This window comes from Ursus americanus, chromosome 31 (genome assembly GCF_024610735.1).
Source record: "Ursus americanus isolate L20-20 chromosome 31, mUrsAme1.1.p, whole genome shotgun sequence".
NCBI lineage: Eukaryota > Metazoa > Chordata > Mammalia > Carnivora > Ursidae > Ursus > Ursus americanus.
The window spans coordinates 13,976,259-14,001,200 of NC_142157.1; the positions used below are offsets into that span (position 1 = coordinate 13,976,259).

Here is a 24,942-nt window from a genome sequence, read left to right on the forward strand (position 1 = left end):
ATAAGTCCATGTTTTGTAGTATAAATGCAGTTACCACTTTGGTAGTTTAGAGGAAACCTATCTACAATCAGTACGGATTACTGTATTCTCTTTACAATTACAACTGGATCAGCAAGAATCTCCACATGTTGAGGAAAACTTGTAGCAGGAAAGAGAGGTGCCAAGTAGGGCACAGAGACCAGTAATGCTCTGAAGATATGGTTAATGCAGAAGACAGAAGAATTCTTTAAGAAGGATGATATATTTTTAAATATTCATGGAAGACTTATAAAAATTGAGCATGTCTTAGAGTATAAAGAATATCTTAATTTTTGGAAAGTTATAACCTAGGGGTCAGGTTCTCTGATCATATAATTTGAAATCAAATAACAGAAAGAATAACTTAAAAAATTCCTAACTATGGAAATTTAAAGATACTTTTCTAAATGTCTTATGACTGAGGGAAAGAGAAACTGAAATTACAGACAATTAGTAATGAACCACAGTGAAAATCAACATCAAAATCTTTATGTTGAGGGCCAGCTGATGCTGAGGGCATTGTATAACTTATTAGGAAATAAGAAAGATGGAAAATAAATTGATTCAACATTCATTTTGAGAATTCTTTAAATGAATGTGAGAAATTAATATGTTTAAAACATCAAATGAATACAATACCAAGAAAGAGTTTTACTTAATTAAATGAAGAACAGATTTAATTTGAGAAAACAAGAAAATAGAGCAGTCTGATTAAAAACATTGAGAAACTGTTAAAAGTAAAAAGTGGTAACAGCCACAGATAAAGAAGATTTAAAACTTTTAAGAGTGTGTATAAATAAAAATGTGTTGAAATAATTATCCAGGTTATAAATTAACAACATTGACTCAAGAAAAGAGATAAATAATAACTATAAAATTTGAAAGATAATATTTTTCAAATATAATCCCATTGCCCCAGAGGCACTTAGGTTCAGATGGTTTTATGGTTTGTGTTCTGTTTTCCAGGACCAAAGTAAAGAAAAAGGTAGAATAGGCTTTCCTGTTTATTCCACGAGATTACTGTTACTAAAATGTTAGGATAAAAAGGAATATATTCGCAATTTCACCTAATAATTTAAATACAGAAATCCTCAATAAAACCTGAAAAAGCAAATACAGAAATGTGCTTAAAAATATGATTAAGGAATACAAGAGTGATTTAATATTAGGAAGTATGTTAATTTACGTTACTAGATTAGAAAAGAACAATATTTCAGTGTATGAAAAAGGCATGTGAAAGATTTTAATTTCCTACAAAGTTGTAGAAAACTAGAATAGGAAGTTTTAAAATTTATAAAGGAAATCTATTAGGATCTTAATATAGGAAACAAGATACGTAGTAGCCTGTTTTTGTTGAGTAATTTGGAAGTTTTAAGCAATGTGATTAAAGAGGAGTTATAGAAGTTTAAGGAAGGGTCAAAATTATGATTGTTTTTGCTTACCAGGTAACATGTTTGTTTACCAGAAAACTTAAGAAAATCAACTGAAAGGCTTCTCTCATATCATAAAAGATACATGCGTAAAAATCAGTATCTTTCTTATATTCTAGCAATAGGTTTTATTTATAGTTTCTTCCAAACCCATTTAATCTTTTATCCTGACAAAAATATTCAACATAATGTATATACACATGTGTGTGTATATGTGTATATATTTGCCTGTAAAATTTAACTGAAGGAAATAAAAGGGCTGAGTAAAATAAAATGAGAGAATGCCATAATCCTCTTTGAAAGGACTCAGTACTATACAGTTTTAATTTACGCCCAAATTTATTAATTCACTGCAACCGCGTTCAAAACCCTAAACACTTGCTCTGGAAACCAAGAAGTTGATTTTAAGCTTGGGCGTAAAATGGGGCACTTGGCTTTCTTTTTTTTTTTTTTTTTTTTTAAGATTTTATTTATTTATTTGACAGAGACAGCCAGCTAGAGAGGGAACACAAGCAGGGGGAGTGGGAGAGGAAGAAGCAGGCTCCTAGGAAGGAGCCTGGTGCGGGGCTCGATCCCAGAATGCTGGGATCACACCCTGAGCCGAAGGCAGACGCTTGACAACTGCGCCACCCAGGCGCCCCGGCACTTGGCTTTCTTAGTAGAACATGAACTCTTGATCCTCGAGGTTGTGAGTTCAAGCCCCAAGTTGGGTGTAGAGATTACTTAAAAATAAAAAAATAAGGGGCACCTGGGTGGTTCAGCCAGTTAAAAGGCTGCCTTTGGCTCAGTTCATGATCCCAGGGTCCTGGTATTGATCCCCGTGTCAGGTTCCCTGCTCAGCGGACAGGCTCTTCTCCCTCTCCTTCTGCCTGCTGCTCTGCCTACTTGTGCTATCTCTCTGTCAAATATATAAATAAAATCTTAAAAAAATAAAAAAATTAAATTAAAAAATAAACTTGGGCCTAAGTAAAATAAAAAAATAAACTTGGGCCTAGTGAGAATCAGATTCTTTTTTTAATCTTAAATAAGTTCCAAATAGGTAAAGGTCTGAACTAAAGTTAAAAGTCAGTAGATTCCTTTTTTTTTTTTTTTTTAAAGATTTTATTTATTTATTTGACAGAGACAGCCAGCAAGAGAGGGAACACAGCAGGGGGAGTGGGAGAGGAAGAAGCAGGCTCATAGCGGAGGAGCCCGATGTGGGGCTCGATCCCATAACGCCGGGATCACGCCCTGAGCTGAAGGCAGACGCTTTATCGACTGCGCTACCCAGGCGCCCCTCCTTTTTTTTTTTTTTAAGATTTATTTGGAGAAGGGGAGAGAGAGAGAGAGGAGGGGCAGAGGGAACGGGAGAGATAGAATCCCAAGCAGACTCCGTGCCCAGTGTGGAAATTGACACGGGGCTCAATCCCATGACCCTAGGACCAGGACCTGAGCCAAAACCTAGAGTTGGACACTCAACTGACTGAGCCACCCCGGTGCCCCAGTAGACTCCAAAATCTTAGTTTGAGGATAAGGCTGTCTAATCAAAACACAATGCAGAAAACACAAGATTAAAAGATAGGACTATATTAACTTTATAAATTGCTGCATCAAAAGACAAAGATATTAAATATTTCAAATATATGTGACTTAAAGTTGGTATACATAACATGCATCCTTTTATACATGAAAATGGGAAAGATTATGAGTGATAATTTACTAAAGAAAATATTCAAAGAAAGTAAAAGTTTTTCAAAACTTTCCCTCATTTATAATCTGAAATGCAAATTAAAACAAGACACTGCTTTTTGTCTATCAGATTTGTACAAATTAAAAAATTTATAGGGGTGCCTGGGTGGCTTAGTTGGTTAAGTGTCTGCCTTCAGCTCAGGTCATGATACCAGGGTCTTGGGATCGAGTCCCACATCGCACTCCTTGCTCAGTGGGGAGCCTGCTTCTCCCTCTGCCTGTTGGCTTCCCCTGCTTGTGCTTTCTCTGACAGATAATAAAATCTTTAGAAAATTAAAAAAATAAAAATTTATATTAATCTGTGTTGCAAAGGATGTGGAGAAAAGGATACTCCTATTCATTGGTGGGTATATAAATCAGTAACAGCTTTTTAGAGTGCAGTTTCTTAGTGTTAAATAATTCAAACCTCACAGTTTAGCTTTGAAGATGATATGTACAAGAATTTTAACTGAAGCATTTTTAGCAGTAAGAAAATACTACTAATGTCCATAGTAGAAAAGTGGTTGAATATTCAAATTGCTATACACTGATAAATTGGAAAAATATTAAGAGCCATTAAATTGAATGTACTGTCTGACCTGTTCTGAAAAATATCCATGATATATTTATTGTTAAGGGCAAGAAGATAATTGCAAAAAATGATATACTATTTTTATAGAAAGAACGTGTTTAAATGCATAGAAGTGTAGTCATGAAATTGTTTTTCAAAGCTTTTATTCTTTTATTTTTATTTTTATTTTAAGTAGGCTCCATGCCCAGTGTGGAGCCCAATGCGGGCTTGAACTCAGAACCCTGAGATCAAGACTTGAGCTGAAATGAGGAGTCGGACGCTAAACCGAATGGGCCACCTAGGCACCCCAGTCATGAAATTGTTAACGGTGGTCACTTCTGGGAAGAGCGATTGGGGTTTGAGGAATTAGACACTGATTTTTATTTGATACTCATGATTGGGTTTTTTTTTTTCATATTTTAAAATTACCAAGAGAGTATAAAGTTATTTTATAGATTCAATCTATTTTAATGACTAATTACCAGGGTAGTGAAGTGTCAGGCAAAGAACTGTGTTAAAAAATGAGATAATAAACTTAGGATGTATGGGCTTGGTGTCAATTTTGAATCCTAGGTATTTTTCTTGTAAAAATTTGCAAACGAGAAGTAAATGTGATACTGTCCTATTCAGTTTTCATACAGTCTCGGGGTTTTAAAACTTTGAAATCAAGAACTCGACGTTTACAGTCCACCTCTGAAAGATTAGCAGAGACACAGCATATAGCACCATCATTTGTAAAGGTAATTAGACATTTTTTTGTTGTTTAAAAAAGCAATAATTCTCAGATTACTGAAATGAGAACCTTCAGTATCTGATTTCTTTTATTGGTCAGTTGATTTTCTAAAGGATTAATAACCTGTGTAATCATTACCATACAACTCTTCTGAGTGCCCCAGTCATGTCTCTCCTTTGGCCTATTAGACATCTCCTTTTGTTTTTTTCCCTAAACACCTACCTGTGTGTTCTCTATGTTAATGAATAGCATCCGCCCAAGCTAGAAACCTGGTGATCAACTTTGATTTGTTCATCTTCTCTCTCCTGTCACATCCACTAATCACTGAAGTCCTATTGATCCAGCCTCTTAAATATTTCTTAGATCTGTCTCTTTTCATCCCCAGTTCCACTGCATAGATGGACTATAACAATTTTTTGCCTAAGGGACTCTAGTAAACATTCATTTAGTCTCCTTGCCTTTATTTATTTATTTTTTAAGAATTTATTTAAGAGAGAGAGAGCACGCGTGGGGACACATGCTTGGGGGAGGGAGAGAGAGAATCTCAGGCAGATTCTGTGCTGAGCGTGGAGCCCAACTGAGTGTGGAGCCCATTGTGAGGCTCGATCTCATGACCCCGAGATCATGACTGAGTGGAAGTTGAGTCAGATGCTTAACTGACTGAGCCACCCAGGCGCCCCTTAGTCTTCTAGCCTTTAGTTTTGTTACCTTCAGTCCAGCCTTCAAACTGCCACTAACCCACCATCTTTCTAAAATGTTTTAATGTAATAATTGTATTCCTCTGCTTTATTGTCAGGTTCCTGCTGTAGTATCCATTTGGCCTCTGCCTGCCATTTTTCTGTTCTCATCTTTCAGTATGGCTCCCCCTCTGAACCTCTACTCTGCTTGTCTCTTGGCATTTTAAAGTCCTGTCATACAAGATTGCTTGCAATTCTGAGTGCTAAAGCCCGTTATTTCATGGCTATGTCAAATTGTTTATGCTTTGTGTTCCCTGTGGTTTAGAAATCCTCTTCTCTGTAATGCCTTTCCTGACTTCCTGAGGTAGCATTTATTTTACCACCAGACCTAGAACCTCTTTCTTTTTCTTTTTTTAAGATTTTATTTATTTGTTGCATGTGAACGGAGGAGGAGTAGCAGGGTGGCAGAGGGAAAGAAAGGGGAAAGAATCTTCAGCAGACTCCTTGCTGAGCTCAGAGCCCAGTGTTGGGGCTGATCCCATGACTCTGAAATCATGACTTGAGCTGAAACCAAGAGTCAGATGCTTAACCGACTGAGCCACCCAGGCACCCCCAGACCTAGCACTTCTAGCATAATATCAAAATGATTTCAAAAAATTAGTTATTTGTGTATCTCTCCCCAGTAGACTGAGAACATTCAGATCATTGATTATTTATCTTTACATTTTCAGAACTTCTGCAAGGCCAAGTATAAACATTTAATTAATGAGGTTTTTCCTGTAGTAGAGATAAAGGAGTGTGAACATCAAGCCATCAGAACCCTAAGTCCACATGCGACCTGTTGTTTTCAGTATAGTGTTCTTACAGAGAATTTCTTTATATTAATCAATTGATGCAAGTGTAAGGTCCAAAGTTAGTTTCCTAGCCAATGATTAAGTAATTTATTGTTGAATCTTAGTGTAATTCTTCTCATGGACAATAAAAATCAGAAATTTTAGAATTTTTGAATGAATTTTTTTGTGAGTGATCATTACATTATTGGGCAGTGTTATCTATATAGTCAGTACTGATGCACTGTTTGTGTACTTAGGGGTTCCTTTTGCGGGACAGAGGAACAGATGTTGAGAGCTTGGACAAACTCATGAAAACCAAAAATATACCTGAAGCTCACCAAGATGCATTTAAAACTGGTTTTGCAGAGGGTTTTCTGAAAGCTCAAGCACTAACGCAAAAAACCAATGGTAAGTGGATTTAACACCATCCATATTGGGGAAGAATATCTAAAGGAAGTTATAGTCCTACCTTTAAGTGATTACAAATATTTTTTTCTAACAAGTGTGCACCTTTTCATTGGTTATATTCCTTTATATTTGTAACTTAAGCTGTGTCAAAATGGAAATATCTGTTGGTACTTTCCCTTTTCTTAAATGAGAACCAAAGTCAAGAACAGAAGCATGAGTGCCTTCATGAAGTTTTTGATAACAGAGTGCTGAAAGGAAATCATGGCAGTTGTATAAAAGAATGCCAGGTTCCAAAATTGCGCGTGATGGAATATGATTACCATCTATAACCTAATGCTTGCTCTACATCAAGCTGTCATTTGTCATTGTTGTCATTTGATTTAGGGTTCTTTTTTCCTCCTCCAGATTCTCTGAGACGAACTCGTCTGATTCTCTTTGTTCTGCTGCTGTTTGGCATTTATGGACTCTTAAAAAACCCATTTTTATCTGGTAAAGACTCTTTTTATTTATCTGACTTTTTTTTTTTAATCTTTTAAATACTCGATTTTTTTTTTCTTCGTTAGTCTGCCTTAGACTTAGGAGAGAGGAAGCATTTACCATTATAATATCTAGGCCTTTCTTTCCTAAGTCAGCACTTCACAGATTGGGTCAATTTGAGATTGTTTTTTGCATTGAAGTAGAAAAGTTTTAATCTGTTACGGTTACATGCCGTCTGCGTTGACAGGGCTCATGTTTACATTGCTTTGTAGATTACAGGAAAAGTCTCTTCAGACTGTACAAATTTCAAGTTTTATTTTTGAGAAAATAATATTTTGTTGAAGTCCCAAGGATTATGTTACAGCAAAACTGTTAGATTAGCTTCTATTAGTTTTCCAGACTTCTAAAAAGTTATACCTGTCCAGTTAAAAATTTAAAAAACATGTAGGAGAATTTTATAATAGCAATACAAAGTGAAATAGTCCCCTATTTCAAAGACACACTAATAAATTAATGAAAAATTTATATATAATATATAAATACATAAAAATTTGTGGTGCCTGGGTGGCTCAGTTGGTTCAGGGTCTGCCTTCGGCTCAGGTCATGATCGCAGGGTCTTGGGATCAAGCCCCGCATCGGCTCCCTGCTCAGTGGGGACTCTGCGCCTCCTTTTGCCTCTGTCCCTCCCCCCACTGTGTGCTTTCTCTTTCCCCCTCTCAAATAAATAAAATCTTAAAAATATATGTATAAATTTAGTATACAATTAAAAATTGCCTTAAACGAGTCTCATATTTTCTCAGTTTGCCAGTCTAAAATGAAGTAGTAATGTCTGTTTTAAGTGGTTCCTATTGCTTTCTCAGCTATTCAGTTTTTACCCCATGTTCTCTACGTTCTTTATGATTGATTACCTTGAGAGAAAAAACTGATGTGCAATTAAAGAATATCAGTTGATCTGGATCAGGATTTCATCTCAGAACTTGCATGTAACCCCAGATATTTTAAGTTTTTTGTGGCATCAAACCTGAGATGAGATTTTAACATTCAGGAATATTCTTTTTTTTTTTTTTTTAAGATTTTATTTATTTGATACAGAGGGAGCACAAGCAGGGGGAACAACAGGCAGAAGGACAATCAGGCTCCCCGTTGAGCAGGGAGCCCGACGTGGGTTTCAATCCCAGGACCCTGAGATCATGACCTGAGCCGAAGGCAAATGCTTAACTGACTGAGCCACCCAGGCGCCTCAGAATATTCTTTTTATGGATAGAGTCACCTTCTTTTGTCTCCTTATTTTCAAAACAGAACCAGTATAGGGGCACTGTGTGATATTGGAGGGGTAGGATTAGCTCTGATTATTATGTTTTTGCTTCTTAATTTCTTATGTTAAGCAAAATACATATCAAACTATGAAGTGCATTGCCTTTCGGTAATTAATTTCTTATAAGGTTCAAGTGGTTTGGCTGCAAATTTAATTGCATTATTTATTAAGTCCATCTGTGTAGATCCTTAAATAAACATTTTAGTGGGCTAAAACTGTTAGTGTCCGTTGTAGAATTACTGTAGTACATTTGCTCTTCCAGCTTTGTATATGCTTAATATGTTAAGTGTTTAAAACAAACTCTGTATTTTTGCCTACTTTTTTTTTGCATCCAAATTTCTGTCTTAAAGACAATATTTTTGTCTTTTTCTGAGCAAATTAGAAATTGCTCTATTTACTCACTTATATCTTCTTAGTAGGGAAGTTTAACCAAAGGGGAGAGGTTTTAAGAAAGCTTTGTAATAGTTCCTTGTAGTTGATCATAAGTATTTTACTATCCTTCCAAACTTTCACTGTCTTTCTTAATGATGTCATTACTGATAAATATCATCTGAGGGCAAGTACTAACAGTTGCTAGAGGAGGAGGCTACATGAAATGTGAAATAATCTCTTTTAAGGTTTACCCTTTAAAAAAAAAATGCCAGTCCCAGGTTTTATGCTAGGTTTAAGGCAATGTATTTCATAGTATGCATCCCTGACCAGTTGTATCAGGATAATTTAAGGTGATGGATAAAAATGCAAACTCTCCTGGGCCTTTTCCTAAATCTACAAACCAGAAGTTCTGGACCATGGCCTGAGAACTTGCATTAATAACATTTCTCAAGTGATATTTATGCACAGTGGAGTTTGAGAATGATTGGTTTAAATTTCTCTTGTTAGATATTACAGAAGAGGGAGATAATTTCTCATTTTAATTGGAAAGTATAAAGATGTCATTTTAATGTGAGTCATTTATTCCTTGAACATGGTCTAGAAATCCAGAAGATGTAGTTTCTATACTTCACTATGAATTAATGTATGTAAACTTAAATATAATTTTTCTGTACTTTCTTACATCTGAATAATAAGGTGGTTGGAATTTTTTGAATCTATCAAGTATATAAACATTTCTTTTTTTTTCTCTTTAGTCCGCTTCCGGACAACAACGGGGCTTGATTCTGCAGTAGATCCTGTCCAGATGAAAAATGTCACCTTTGAACATGTTAAAGGAGTAAGTTAAAAAGTTTACCCTGCTCTCTTCAAATTTTTTTATTATGTAAGGCCAATATTTGATTTTAAAGGTGTAAAATAGAAAATGCATATATTGGTCTCTACCTCCAGTTCCAGGCACTAAAACTCTTGTAATTCCCTAAGTGACAAGAGCACGAAGCGCGTCTTGGTTCTACAGTTTGGTCTTTGATCCTGATGTCTGACACAGGGTTTCTAAATCCCTAGGAATTTCCTTCTTTTGTACTGAGGCTACTCTGGTGGGTTCCTGGATGGGGGCTGGACACTGGAAAAGACCAAGCCATGATTAAAACCTCGTAACTTTTAGCTTCACTACATAGTCTCCAGGCCTCTTTCAGATACTGGGTTAGAAGAAATAAATTTCTGCTGTCATGGATGGTTAATTCTAACAGAAACTAGACAATGATACTGCATATGAGGAAATAATAGAGTATGTTCAACAATGATGAAGTATTATGAGAAAAATATGGAGCAGCATAAAGAGGATTGGGAGTTTTGAGAGAAAGGTCACAATTTTAAATGGGGGTATTCAGTGTATGATTGACTGAGAAGGTGAGATTTGAGTGAAGATTTGAAGATAATGGAGTAAACCATGCATGTATTTTTTTTAAGATTTTATTTTTAAGTAAACTCTACACCCAATGTGGGGCTCGAACTTACAATCCTAAGATCAAGAATCACATGCTCTACTGACTGAGCAGCCAGGTGTGCCTAAACCATGCATGCATTTGAGCAAAGAACACTTCTAGCCAGAGGAAGAGAGAGAGCAAAGATCCTGAAGAATTAATGCGCCTGACTTGTTTGCTCACCAATAAAAAGGCCGCTTTAATATAGAGTAGAATGAGAGCTCTTCCTCTTTCCACACTCTGTTCCCTTCTATGCATAAATATTTTTCACAACCTCAGCTATTAGGGAATAAAGTATCAGGAGTCAATATGATAGTTTTATACCAGGTATACATCCCTGCATACTTGGGCTCAGGTCCTTCCCTTCCCTTTGCAATTTAAACAGCTGTGAGCCCTGTTGGAGTTGAAAAAAGGCAATAATTGAGGAAGAGGTTGGTGCACTGAGTATTTGAAAACTTGACTCATTAGTGCAGAGGGCCCTTCGCCCTTTGTGTAAGGTGTGCAGTCAGCCTGCTCTACATTGAACCTGTGCTGAGATTATGGTCAGGAAGGCTTTCTTACTTTCTCCCTGCAATGTATATACCTCAATATACTACACTTCTTTTGCAATGAGTCGAATTCTCATTACGAAGCTGAAGAAGACATACTGATAATACTAGAAATGGGGACCTCATAAAGTTTTTAGATTGTCACAAAGTTTTCTGTGCCAATCTAAACAAATATTATAATTACTGTCAACAATTTTATATTGCTGTCATTGCTATAAAATATAAATTTATATAGATCAAAGTAATTTATGACATTTACCAAAATAGGTATGCCAGTAGGTGGTACCTGTGATCAGTTTTACCAAATCTTAAAGAGCTAGGATAGAAATGTCATTTCCTTGCCTAGAATTTCTGGTTATGTAGGAATAATTTTATACATAGCTGCCATAAAAATAATAATAACGGCTATTACAACTTCATTCATTGCCTTGATCCCTATACTCTATTTTTCTATATAGATTTTATATACCTCAACTGGGAATTTTCTTGACACAGAGCTTCGGCAGAGAAAATGTAGTTTGAGTAGTAGGTGACATCTAATCTGTTTTCCTTTTTCCTACAATTTAAAGTCATCTATTACCTTGACCAAATGTATTTTGGCCTTCTTTTAGTATATGGATATCTTTGAATATTTAAAAAACTTACTTTAATAGAGGAAGAGCCAGGTCTTTTTTTTTAATCTATATATATTTTATTTTGGGGGGGGCTTTTTTTTTAAGATTTTATTTATTTATTTGAGAGAGTGTGAGAGAGCACAAGCAGGGGGAGTGGCAGAGGGAGATGGAGAAGCAGGCTCCCCACTGAGCATGGAGCCCAATTTGGGGCTTGATCCCAGGACCCTGAGATCATGACCTGAGCCCAAGGTAGCCGCTTAACCGACTGAGCCACCCAGGCACCCCCCAAATCTCTTTATAAACATAAATTTTATTGAAGCTTAGCATTCATACAGAACTGCACAAATCACACATCTATACCTTAATAAATTTTCACACAGCGAACTCAGTATATTATTGGCATCCAGCTCAAGAAATAAAATACTACCAGAAACTTCCTAGTGTCCCTTTCTTCCCACCGCAAGCATAATTGTCGTTCTGTCTCATAACATACATCAGTTTGGCCTGCTTTTGAATTTTACATAAACATAATACATGTAGTGTATATGGCTTCTTTCACTCAACATGATGTTTGTGAGATCCATCCATGTTTTTACGTGAAGTTGTACTTCATCCATCCCCATTGCATAGTATTCTATGAATATCACAATATTGTATATTCTACATTAGGTAGACATTGGGTTGTTTCTAGTTTTGGCCTAAAGAGTGCTATTGTGAATAGTTTTTATGTTTCTTGGTGAACATATGTATGCATTTCTCCTTAGGAGTGGACAGAGCTTTACTTACAACTGTTAACTTTACATTTTATCAAGTTTTAATAATTCAATCAGTAATTTTCAAAGACCATTCTAAGCCTAAAAAAAAAAAAAACCTTTTTACTCTTTAATGATTGTACACTTCTAGAAATGGTCCTCGACAATTATCTAGGAATCTAAGAGTCATGAGTTTGATTCTAGATTTTCATAATGCCCTTCAGCCCAGAGATGTTTCATGTCTTAGTACACTTCTTGTCACGTAGTTTCTTTTTAACCCTGACCAGTGTACTTGAGTTCTTTTTTTCCCCACTGAGTTGTCTAGCGTAGGGTTATAGATTGGCTGCCAATGTATTATTATGCCAGTGTAATTTAAAATAACTACATAAAAGTACACACATGAATGCGCTTTTAATTTAAATTGATATTTAACATTTTTAATGATGTCTGTTTTTTTTCCTTGAAAAATTGAAGTCTAGAACACTAGGTCTATATTCTGTGGTAGAGTCAAGTCATGGTGGTTTGTCGTCTCTAAGAGTCTTTGCTTTCCAGTTCAGCATACTGCCACCACTATTATTTCTTCTGCATTCATCTTTGATATCATTCTGGCTCTAGGTACTTGTATTTGTTACTTCCGGTTGTATACTGACTAATTTCTGATAGGTAGCTTTTTTTTTTTTTTAAGATTTTATTTATTTGAGAGAGAGTGAGCGAGAGAGAGATCACAGAGGCAGAGGGAGAAGCAGACCTGCCGCTGAGTGGAGAGCCTGATGTGGGACTCAGTCCCAGGACCCTGAGATCATGACCTGAGCCGAAGGCAAATGCTTAACTGACTGAGCCACCCAGGCGCCCCTGATAGGCAGCTTTCTTAATCTTATATCAGGGTTTTTAAAGTTGAGCTAATATTTTACATGCCATCTTTGTTGACCAGATTGAGCTTTATTCTTGTGAGGGATCTTAATTCTCCATTATTTTTTTATTTGGGAGATTAAATCTTTTAAACCGTTTTTGCCACAACCATTTACAAGGCAATATCAGTACATTATAGCTTATGTTTCAGTCTCCATCCTTTGGCATTTGTAAGGAACTAAGTCATTTATGATCTAGTGGTAATTCCTTATAATGAAAATAATCTAATAATCACAAATTAATGGTATAACTTGAACACAGACTCCCATTTCATTGATATATTTGAAGCCCACATAATTTGCCCTTGAAGCTTATAAACCAGGTCAAAAGTTCTGGATTTGAAACTAGGTAGGTAGTCTTTCTGTTTATACCAAATGCTGCTGACACATTTAACTAGAATTGTGAATATAAGTCCTTGTTAACTGGGGGAAGCAGTATTTCTTGAAAACGTAAGAAGTTAAGAATGTTTTTTGTTGAGATATGTGAGGAGACCGCGTAATTGGCAAAAAGAGTTGGGTAAAAACCCTTTTGTGTGTGCACTTATAAGGGAGCCTTCAGGTTAATTTCCAGTTAAATTTACTATTTTCAAAGAGGAGGCCCTGATAATCTAATCATTATTTAGAATTGTTTGATAAATTGTGTCACTTTAGGTGGAGGAAGCTAAACAAGAGTTACAGGAAGTGGTTGAATTCTTGAAAAATCCACAAAAATTTACTGTGCTTGGAGGTAAACTTCCAAAAGGTAAGTTATCTTCCCTTTACCATGACTTGACATAAAAAAAAAACAAAAACAAAACTGTAATCCATTGCTAATTTAATTTTTACCAGATTTAAAAGCTTTAAGTTTAGTTCTTAATTGCTATTTTACAAATAAGTCTTCATTCTGAACATACCATCATATAATCTTTTTTGAGAGGAGGGAGATTTTGAGTTTTGTTACAATTTCAGACTTTAAGTTGTGTGAACAGTGCAAAGAACTCTCTGTACTCTTAACCAAACTCAACAGTTTTTTAGCACTTTATCCCATTTGCTCACTTCTTTGCATAAATGTATTTTGAAACTGTTTAACAGTAGGTTGTAGATATCATGCTTCTTTAACCCTAAATAATTGGTTATGTATTTCCTAAAAATAAGAATATTGTATTCTTATTTTAATAACTCCAGTATAGTTATTAAAATCAGGAAATTTAACATGGTTCCAGAACTGCTATGAAATTCAGTTATATTCAAATTTCTGTATTTCTCTTAATATCTTTTGTAATGAGGTCCTCCCATCCCCCACCCCAACCCCAGGTTTAGGACTCAATCCAGGTTTATACATTTAGATTTTTCTTTAATCTTTTTTTAAAAATTATTTTAAAGAAAGAGAGAGAGGGAGAACAGGTCGGGGGGAAGAGCAGAGAGAGAATCCTCAAGCCAACTCCCTGCTGAGTGCAGAGCAGACACGGGGCACAATCCCAGGAGCCTGAGATCATGACCTGACCCAGCTACCCAGGCACCCCTAGATTTTTCTTTAATCTGAAAAAATTCCTCAGCCTATTTATTTATTTATTTGCACACATGCAAGCACAGGAGTCAGTGGGGGGGAGGGCAGAGGGAGAGAAAATCTCAAGCAGACTCTACACTGAGTGCAAGCCCCACGCGGGGCTCAATATCATAACCCTATCATGATCTGAGCCGAAGTCAGATGTTTGACTGAGCCACCTAGGCTCCCCTCCTCAGCCTTTTATTCTGGGAGTGGGTGTGGATCTTTCATGACCTTAAAAATTGTGCAGACTACACACTAATTTGTGGAATGTTCCTCAGTTTGTCTGATGTTTTCTCGCAGTTAATAGGATTTTTAATGACTGTTGTGATTTATAATAAATATATATTTAGTCTTAGTCCCATTTCTTGTAGTTTCATAGTGATGACAGCAATAGATTTGTCTTCTGTTGTGTTGATGAGGCGACTTTAGAACACACTGAAGGTTAGGAGCTGTTGGCCAGGAGAATCAACCATGTGATTAGAGGGCTGGAACTTTTAGTCTCACCCTCCTGACTACCCTGGGAGGGGAGTGGCTGGAGGCTGAGTCAGTTATGCCTATGTAATGAGGCCTCCATTAAAACCCAAAAGGGTAGGATTCAGAGAGCTTCTAAGTTGGTGAACATGAGGGGATGTGGGAAGAGTGTCATACCTAGAGAGGGCATAGAAGCTCAGCAGTCCTTTTCCCTTTCCTTGCCCTATGCATCTCTTCCATCTGACTGACTGTTCCTGAGTTATATCCTTCTATAATAAACCAGTAATCTAGTAAGTAGACTGTTTCTCAGAGTTCTTTGAGCTATTTGAGCAAATTAATCAAATCCAAGGAAGGGGTCACTGGAACCTCCTGTCTATGGCCTGTCAGTCAGAAGCACAGGTAACAACCTGGTCTTGTGGATGACATGGAGAGGGGTGGGGGTAGAGGAAGTCTTTTGGGACCAAGTCCTTAACTTATGGTATTTGATGTATCTCCAGGTAGGTAGCGTCAGAATTGACTTGAATATTAGGATGCCCAACTGCTGTTGATTGTTTGTTGGTGTGAGGGAAAACCATATGCTGGAATTGCGTACAAGATTGTAATGGCTTTGTGGTGTCCTTGTACTATATGTTTGTACTATGCTTTAATCACTTATATTAAACTTTTATGGTTTCTGATGTTTTGCTGCTAAAATTAACAATGTGGGGACTGGGCAAAATGTGTGAGGGGGAAAGGGAGAAACATACTTCCAGTTGTCGAATGAATAAGAGGAATAAAAGGCATAGGAAATATAGTCAATGATATTGAAATAGTATTGTATGGTGACAGGTGGTAGCTACACTTGTGGTGAGCACAGCATAATGTATAAATTGTCAAATCAGTATGTTGTACACCTGAAATTAATGTAACTGTGTATCAGCTGTTTAATTAAAATAATAAAATCAGCACTCTGATGATCATCTTAGTGTCTCAAGGCTTCACTCACATGCTTATCTCCTTAGAATAAATTCTAGATTTACTCATTTATTTATTCATTACTCTAGATTCCAATTCTAGAAATGGAATTGGTGAGTTAAAGGGGGTACTCATATTTAAGGTATGTTTTCATACTGCCCACTATATCTGCTGACAATGTTCAGCAGTATATAAAACTGTTCGCAGGAATCTCTTATAATTTAGGTTTCATTTGTCAAAGTCAGTACTCTAACATCATAAAGAGCATGTTTAAAGTCATGAAATGGTTACACTTTTCTTTCTAATCACAAGGGATATTTTAAAAAATTGTGGGAAAATTCTCAGGTACCAAAATATATTCTACAGAAATTGATACGATGATGATTTAAACCAGTTAAGAATAACAATAACATGGCAATACGAGGGGATAGTCTTAAGGGTATTTTTCATCAACTTTCCTTTACAAAGAGTTTTTTATGTTAAAATATAGCATTAATACATTTTTTTTTGCCTTTTTAAATGAAAAATGAAAAGTTGTAGAAACCAGAGAATTCTGTTACTCCAACTTATGAAAAATGTACTGTTGTTAATGGACATTTTCAAACACATGGAATAGTTACAAAGCTGTAGACATTAACTACTTTACATCTAAGTACTTTGTTATGTGTCATGTAAGATAAGGACATTATCCTTAAAGAGAATAATTTATCCTACCAAATAAAACTAAATACTATTTCCTTAATATCTTGTACTCCAGTATGTTTTCACATTTTCATCAGATGTCCCTAGAATTTCTTAAATATGTTTTTTATGGAAGAGCATCAAGTCAGAAGTTCATGTGTCACATCTGGTTGTTTTAATCTCTTAATCTGTGTTTATGTGAATTTTATCTTACTTGTTTAGTGATAAATAAGTTTATTATATTCCATTCTCTAAAGATGTAAATGGTAGAGGGAAATTAGTTTTGAAAAAGATCCTGAAGTGAATCATTACTAGAGACATACGTTTTGCTGTGTTTCAAAATATTGGTCATGTTGCCTTCTACCTCAAAACTATGTATATATTAATTAATAACTATTTGTTTTATAGGTTCACATCAGGGTTTATTTTTATTTTCAGTTTGAATCATTCTTCTTATTTCTCTTTTAGGAATACTTTTAGTTGGACCACCAGGGACAGGAAAGACACTTCTTGCTCGAGCTGTGGCTGGAGAAGCGGATGTTCCATTTTATTATGCTTCTGGATCAGAATTTGATGAAATGTTTGTGGGTGTGGGAGCCAGCCGTATCAGAAATCTATTTAGTATGTTTTAATGTATCTTTCATACAATATGAAATTCTGTTAATTTTAGGGGAAGAGGACTTCTTACCCTTTATTTGCTACTTGATGATGACTGATAGCTGACCTAGCCATTGTGGGGTTTTGGTTTTAGGTAATTTAATGTTTCAGCTAAAACAGAACTGTACTTTTTCCCCAAATGGAAGAGCTAGAAGTGTTAGATGAGGTTGGGGCCTGTTGAAAAGTGGGGTTTTTTTGTTGTTGTTGTCCTTTTTATTTTACTCATTAATTCGAAAGCATGTAATTAAAGAATAATTAGCCTCAAATCTGATTGTATATGGTTTGTACAGTTGGAAGAATGAATGCTCCGTTGTTTTTATTATATATCATCTTGTATGGTACAGTTTGTTTTTCTGAGGCTACTGTTCTTTTTTTTTTTTTTTTTTTTTAAGATTTTATTTATTTATTTGACACAGAGAGAGACGGCCAACGAGAGAGGGAACACAGGCAGGGGGAGTGGGAGAGGAAGAAGCAGGCTCCCAGCGGGGGAGCCTGATGTGGGGCTCGATTGCAGAACACTGGGATCACGCCCTGAGCCAAAGGCAGATGCTTAACGACTGCGCCACCCAGGCACCCCTGAGGCTGCTGTTCTTAAATCAGTTTTAAAAGAAAGAAAAAAAGATCTCCTTGTGTGTATTTTCTCCTTAATGAATGAATATCTTCTGTTGGCTTTGACAGTCTTACAGGTTTTTAATACTTACATGATTTTGTTCAGAAAGTACTGATTTCATTAAACTTATTTGAATCTTTTCTCTTTTCCTAGGGGAAGCAAAAGCAAATGCTCCCTGTGTTATATTTATTGATGAATTAGATTCTGTTGGTGGGAAGCGAATTGAGTCTCCAATGCATCCATATTCCAGGCAGACTATAAATCAACTTCTTGCTGAAATGGATGGGTAATTGAATCTTCCTCTGTCTTTGGGATATGGTGATATAATTGGAAACGTTCGAGAAATAGCAGGGCATCTGGCTGGCTCAGTCAGTGGAGCATGCAACTCTTGATCTCAGAGTTGTGCATTTGAGCCACATGTGGAGTGTAGAGATTACTTAAAAATCAAATCTTAAAAAAAAAATAGGAAAAAATGTAAGCAACAGAGTAGTCCCTGTGCAAGAAGTCAAGACAAGCTGCATTCTCTGTGTTGTGTTCTTTCCATTACTAATGAATGGGGTGATTGATGTATCAACTCTTCTTAACTGGTGATCTCTGTACTTTCATTAATTGTATTATGACAGGAACGTGATGATTCCAGTTGAGAATACTAGTCTGTTTGGAGATGTAAAGAGTGTATGTTGGTTCCTACACAATTAGTGTTGCGGTATATTAAAAGTTTGCATCAGTTTTTAAAATATAAAGAGCAAGAGGTGGGGTTGCTTTGAAAGAAGGGAAAACTTCTTAAAACCATGTTAAGACATTTTAGAACCAAACAGAAAGTCTAGGAGTGAATAATTTGAATTGGTAAACTTGAGAGTAAGTTTTCACAAATTAGGTACCCAGGCCTTTTCTATCAGGTCATGTCTTCCTAAGTAGGACAAATATTGTGAGGGCATGTAATCAGAGAGGACTTTGTGACTTATCGTTAGCAATTTTATTGAAGTGTACTGGCCTAATAACATTTGTTCCTTTTAAAAAATAATAGAGATGTCTTATCATTTTGGGTATAAAAAAGATCAGTCCCTTTTCTTCACTGTTACTAAGTTTAATGATAAACAGTTTTGTGTAGAGCATTTTTATATTTGTACTGTTTTAATTTTCAGTGAAACGTTACTTTTTTTCTTTTTTAATAGTTTTAAACCCAATGAAGGAGTTATCATAATAGGAGCCACAAACTTCCCAGAGGCATTAGATAAGTACGTATTAAAAGACTTTTTTTGACAAGTACTGATACATACTGAAACATGGATGAATTGTGAAAGTAAAGAAGCCCATCACAAAACATCACATATGATTCTATTTGTATGGAATGTCCAGAATAAGCAAATTGGTGGCAACAGAAAGTAGATTAGTTGTTGCCAGAGGGTGGGAAGAATGGAGAGTGACTGTTGGTGGCTGGGGGTTTCTTTTGGGGTAGGGGAGTAAAGGTCTTCTTGAGTTAGATTGTTGATAATTGCACAACTCTGAATAATATTAAAAACCACTGGATTGTCTATTTTAAATTCTGTGATATGTGAATTAAATTTCAGTAAAGTCGTTAAGAGAATCTTCCGACAACTTTATATCACAAGATTTTGGGGGTGGTGGAAAGCATTTTTAAAATAAAATTCATTATAGTTGAAAATTTTTGATTTTATCATAGAAGTTACTCATATTTTAATTTGATCTAGTAGTTTTATCTTTGCCTAAGTCTTAGTTTAACATTCTATACTTACAGCGGTTATGATTGGAAGCTATCAGTGTAGCTCTCCCAATAGACTGCTCTAGAATTATTGTTCTTGAGCGACTGGATTGCAGGTTTTTGTTTATGAGGGTTGTGTACGATCTCTCTCTGTCAGCCTTTGTTCTGCCTTCTGGTTATTGAAACTGTTACTTGAGCCATATTTTACAAGGAGTTATCAGAATATTTATGTTCAAAACTCCAATCTAGGGTAAAATAACGTGATGGGGATTAAGGAATGCACTTGTCATGATGACCACTGGGTGATGTGTGGAATTGTTGAATCACTATATTATATACATGAAACTAATATAGCACTGTATATTAACTGTCCTGAAATTAAAAAACAAAACTCCAGTCTAACCTCTGGTTGCCATTATCTTTCCATCTTGTCTTTAGAGTGTCCTATTTAATTTGACTTTCAGCATACTCCGATTATTAATTTATATTTTCTTCTTATATTCTCCCTTTAGTGCCTTAATACGTCCTGGTCGTTTTGACATGCAGGTTACAGTTCCAAGACCAGATGTTAAAGGTCGAACAGAAATTTTGAAATGGTATCTCAATAAAATAAAGTTTGATCAGTGTAAGTCTAATTCCAGTAACAAACTTTATTATTATCTCTATAAAATGGTAATATTTCATTCTGCCTTGTTTGTGGTCCTTACTTGATAAATCTCTCAAAAGGCCAGTTTTTTTAATGTCCCTTTTTTTCTCTCCATTTATATGTCCTTTTAAGTTTATTTCTTAATTATTGTGTATGTAGTAAATTCTGTCATTTGAATCCTGATTCTAAAGAATGTTTTCTTGGGGCGCCTGGGTGGTTCAGTTGGTTAATCAGGGGCCTTTGGCTCAGGTCGTGATTCCAGGGTTCTGGGATAGAGCCCTGAATTGGGTTCCCTGCTCAGCAGGGGAGTCTGCGTCTCCATCTTCCTCTGCCCCTGTTCATGTACTCTTTCTCGCTCACTCAATAAATAAATAAATAATCTTAAAAAAAATGTTTTCTTGAGAGTATTCAGATAAATAATACTTGAAGATAAAGATACGTATAAATGTTTTTAAGATGAATGTAAAATTTGAAATAGTAGAAAGAGCACATATAATCACTTTGGGCCCGAAAGAGGCAAAGTGTAAAACAAAACACATGAAAATATTATGGACCCACTTAAGTAATAAGTGCAGCTATTAAGCTGCAGTATTTTCTTTTTTTCTTTTCTTTTCTTTTTTTTTTTTTTTAAAGATTTTATTTATTTATTTGACGGAGAGAGAGACAGCCAGCCAGAGAGGGAACACAGGCAGGGGGAGTGGGAGAGGAAGAAGCAGGCTCCCAGCGGAGGAGCCTGATGTGGGTCTCGATCCCAGGACTCTGGGATCACGCCCTGAGCCGAAGGCAGACGCTTAATGACTGAGCCACCCAGGCTCCCCTAAGCTGCAGTATTTTCAAAGATAGGTGAATCGATTTGTAAAGCCAGATATGTTTCTTTTCTTTTTTTTTTTAAAGATTTTATTTATTTATTTGACAGAGATAGAGACAGCCAGCGAGAGAGGGAACACAAACAGGGGGAGTGGGAGAGGAAGAAGCAGGCCCATAGCGGAGGAGCCTGATGTGGGGCTCGATCCCATAACACCGGGATCACGCCCTGAGCCGAAGGCAGACGCTTAACCGCTGTGCCACCCAGGCGCCCCAGCCAGATATGTTTCTTAAAATAAGGGGAGCTTTTTACAAATGTACATATAATACTAAATACCTATGTATAAGTATTTCAAGATGAAATTCAGAAAACAAAATGCTGTCTGTGAGTATACATTTTCAATTTGTGCTTAGGCTAGTAACAATTTAGGTCATAATTTGAAGGTTTATAAATCATGTCTGGCAACTGCATTTCTTTGTTTTTCACAGTTATTTAAATTTAAAAACTTCTGTGATTTGTCCCAGTGGTAATTTTAATGATATATTAATGGCAATTTTCACTTTTGCCTTTAGAAAAAGTAAGTTTATTTTGTTGTTACAGTGAAACAAATATTTTAAGTTCTAGTTCAGGATGGCTGTTTTCTTTTTTCTTTTGGAGTGTGAGTTGTTCGTGAAGAGTTGTTTTGGAATTTTAATATTGTGTTTGTCTACGTAGCTGTTGATCCAGAAATTATAGCTCGAGGGACTGTTGGCTTTTCTGGAGCAGAGTTGGAGAATCTTGTGAACCAGGCTGCATTGAAGGCAGCTGTTGATGGAAAAGAAATGGTTACCATGAAGGAACTAGAGTTTTCCAAAGATAAAATTCTAATGGGTAGGTTTTCTCTCCCCTTTTTTCTTTTTTCCCTGTCTTACACTGTTCATTATGTTAGAGAGTAAATTTTTCTTTTTGAGAAAAAGGTTATAAAAAAGAAAGGTACAGGAACAAGAAAATACATACTCAAAAATAGCCACACAATTGGGCCTCGTACAGAACAAACATAGTTTATATGATTATACTGTTTGGGGGCAGGGAGTTTCCTCTTGTCTGATATTGCTGATAAAAGAATAATTTTACTGATTTTCAGTATTTGATTTTAAATCTTGAATCGGCTTCAGAACAGGTTAGTTATGACATTCCTTGTTTAAATTTATTTCCTGGAAATAGAATTTAACTTTCCTTGTTGATAGTAAGGAGTAAGATGACAGCTCTTACAATTTTGGTTATCAGTTGGCACATTGTTGTGGTTTAAAATACTTAATAACATTAAGTCATGTCACTCTCAGAATTACTTAAAGGCAAGTAGGTTCCATTCATCTAAGTATATTTTCCTAACGGAACAATTTTATTCAATTAAATTTTTATCCTTAGGGCCTGAACGTAGAAGCGTGGAAATTGATAACAAAAACAAAACCATCACAGCGTATCATGAGTCTGGTCATGCTATTATTGCATATTACACTAAAGATGCAATGCCTATCAACAAAGCTACAATCATGCCACGAGGGCCCACACTTGGGCATGTAAGTATCTTGTAGTTTTTTTCTTTTCTTTCAAATAACTCTCCAAAAGCTTATGTAGGAAATTGTTGATGAAAATAATTAAAAAGAAAATTCAGCTGATTCCTGAGTTTGCTGATAACTTTCTTCTTTAACATTCTGAACCATCGTGAAATCAGAGATACTCATGAAACTTACCTGCTAATAAAGAATATTAATATTTCACATATATATTTACATTATGAAATTTAAATCTGGAATAACAACAAAGTGTCATTCTTAAATATGTAATTGCTCTTTTCCCTCCACAAAGAAACTATGTCAGTGGTTCCATAGTTTTTCTAAGATTTTTCTGAGTACAAGTTTCATTTTCATATCTTTCTAATGATAGACATTTTAAGCATTTTTGTGCACCTGGGTATAATTCCATCCTATTGCAGCATTATATACTTATTACATATAAAATGAACTTTTGCTTCATAAAGAGTTTTTCTTATTTTGTATATTGCCAGTTTTGTCATTAGTCACCTGAGACCATCTCTACTAAATGTCTTTGAGCTGTCAGCATCATGATATTAAGTACTATAGTGAGAGCCAAGTGATAATTTGATTATTAATAAGTATTTCAAACTGTGTCTGAAGTTTTTCTTTGTTTTCAATTGTCTAGGTGTCCCTGTTGCCTGAGAATGACAGATGGAATGAAACTAGAGCTCAGCTGCTTGCACAGATGGATGTTAGTATGGGAGGAAGAGTGGCTGAGGAGCTTGTATTTGGAACTGACCATATCACAACAGGTTGGCTGTAAAGAATGGCTTTAGTTCAAATTGTGCTTGCTGATTTAAAAATATTTTAAAAAATTGAGCTCTGTGTATATTTTTAAATTTTAGGTGCTTCCAGTGATTTTGATAATGCAACTAAAATAGCAAAGCGGATGGTTACCAAATTTGGAATGAGTGAAAAGGTAATAGCTAATTTTAACCCTTCCTCATGTATCAAATGACGGTTTGCCAAGTGTCTCTTTATGAGAGAGGGTTCTCATTATAAATTGGTACCATATACTATTCCCGTGTCTCATTCCAAGTAGATTTGCCACAGCTTATTCTAAACTAAACATTACTTTTTGAGTAATAAAATATAGTATTCACTTTCCATTCTAGCTGCTTGGACAAGAACAGTATCTCGTGAGTTAAGCAAATGATAAGATACTCTGTTTCTGTTCGTATGACATAAAACACCTGTTTGCTGGGCTTGCTTACTTTACGCTTTCCACATATTTCACTCTCCTACATTATCACTATGACTTCATAAAGCACTTCCAATACACAACATTGTGGATTTCTGGATTTGGAATAGCTGCAAAGGTTTTCTAAGAAGGTACACAGAACCATACATAGGATTTTAAATTTTCTCTCTTGCTCATACTTTTAATTTCAGAATGATGAAATTTCCTTGCCCTCAAGGGTGTTTTTATATTGAATTTCTTCCTTGCCCCCATGATGTTTCCTTAAGTATAGGATAGTATTTCCTTGATTACATTTACTAGTGGTTTAGGGTTTTTCTGTTCAATTTCTTTCTTTTCGTTTATTTTAGCTTGGAGTTATGACCTATAGTGATACTGGGAAACTGAGTCCAGAAACTCAATCTGCTATTGAACAAGAAATTAGAATCCTTCTAAGGGTAATGATCATATTTTTCTGTGCTTATTTACCTAGTCATAATGTGCCTAAATAGTTAGGTGCTACCAGAAGATAATGGTTATCCCCTGTTTAGAAATGTCACTCTATATAATAAAGAGAATAAGTGCACTGTTGAAACCGTGATTTCAATATGTTGTTTGGGAGCCTCTGGTCATAGACTGTATCTTTATTTTATTCTGGCCGTAGGCTAAGAATAGTTTATACTGTATGGTGACTAACATAATATAATAAAAAATCATTATAAAAAAAAAAGAATAGTTTATATCAGTAATTATGTATATACTACTTCTGTAAAATCATAAAGAGTTGTTAGAATAGGGGATATTGATTATTTGAGTCTTTATTGGTTTTTCTCTCTGATATATATTTTATTCAACAAATATTTGCTTTGTGCCTAGCTGTGTGCGTGTGCTGCAAATAAAGCACAGAGGTCTTTGAAAACAAAAGTCTTTTTTATCGCAGTGTCCAGTACAGAATATGTGAGCAGAGGTTCAGTGAGGTCAGTTAGTAGGTACTGTGGAATCTCCTCATGGTACAGCAGATGCTTGGATTAGGGCAGTGAGAGTAGAAATTGAGAAAAATAAATGCGTTTCAAGAGATACTGATCTAGTGGAATCAAAGTGCCTTTGTGATGTTTGGGCGAGAGAGCAGCTAAATTAAATACAAAGCTGTTTCTGCCTCATGCAGCTGTATAGTTGTATGTGCCATTTACTGAGAAAGCACTGATGACGGCCTAAGGTGGGGAAGTATGTAGATTGTGAGCTGAGTTTTATACATACTGAATTTGGGGT

General features: G+C 35.7%; 1 protein-coding gene across 1 annotated transcript in view; it reads left to right on the forward strand.

Annotated features, from left to right (window-relative positions):
- Positions 1-24,942, forward strand: part of LOC123778138 (ATP-dependent zinc metalloprotease YME1L1) — a 51,355-nt gene that overhangs the window by 16,683 nt on the left and 9,730 nt on the right. Inside the window, exons 5-18 of the mRNA XM_045775349.2 lie at positions 4,357-4,466; positions 6,227-6,377; positions 6,783-6,866; positions 9,297-9,379; positions 13,496-13,586; positions 16,947-17,099; positions 17,899-18,031; positions 18,921-18,983; positions 19,981-20,093; positions 21,634-21,789; positions 22,327-22,478; positions 23,122-23,248; positions 23,342-23,415; positions 24,045-24,131. Coding sequence (XP_045631305.2) covers positions 4,357-4,466; positions 6,227-6,377; positions 6,783-6,866; positions 9,297-9,379; positions 13,496-13,586; positions 16,947-17,099; positions 17,899-18,031; positions 18,921-18,983; positions 19,981-20,093; positions 21,634-21,789; positions 22,327-22,478; positions 23,122-23,248; positions 23,342-23,415; positions 24,045-24,131 — 1,577 coding nt within the window. The remainder of the gene's footprint in view (positions 1-4,356; positions 4,467-6,226; positions 6,378-6,782; positions 6,867-9,296; positions 9,380-13,495; positions 13,587-16,946; positions 17,100-17,898; positions 18,032-18,920; positions 18,984-19,980; positions 20,094-21,633; positions 21,790-22,326; positions 22,479-23,121; positions 23,249-23,341; positions 23,416-24,044; positions 24,132-24,942) is intronic.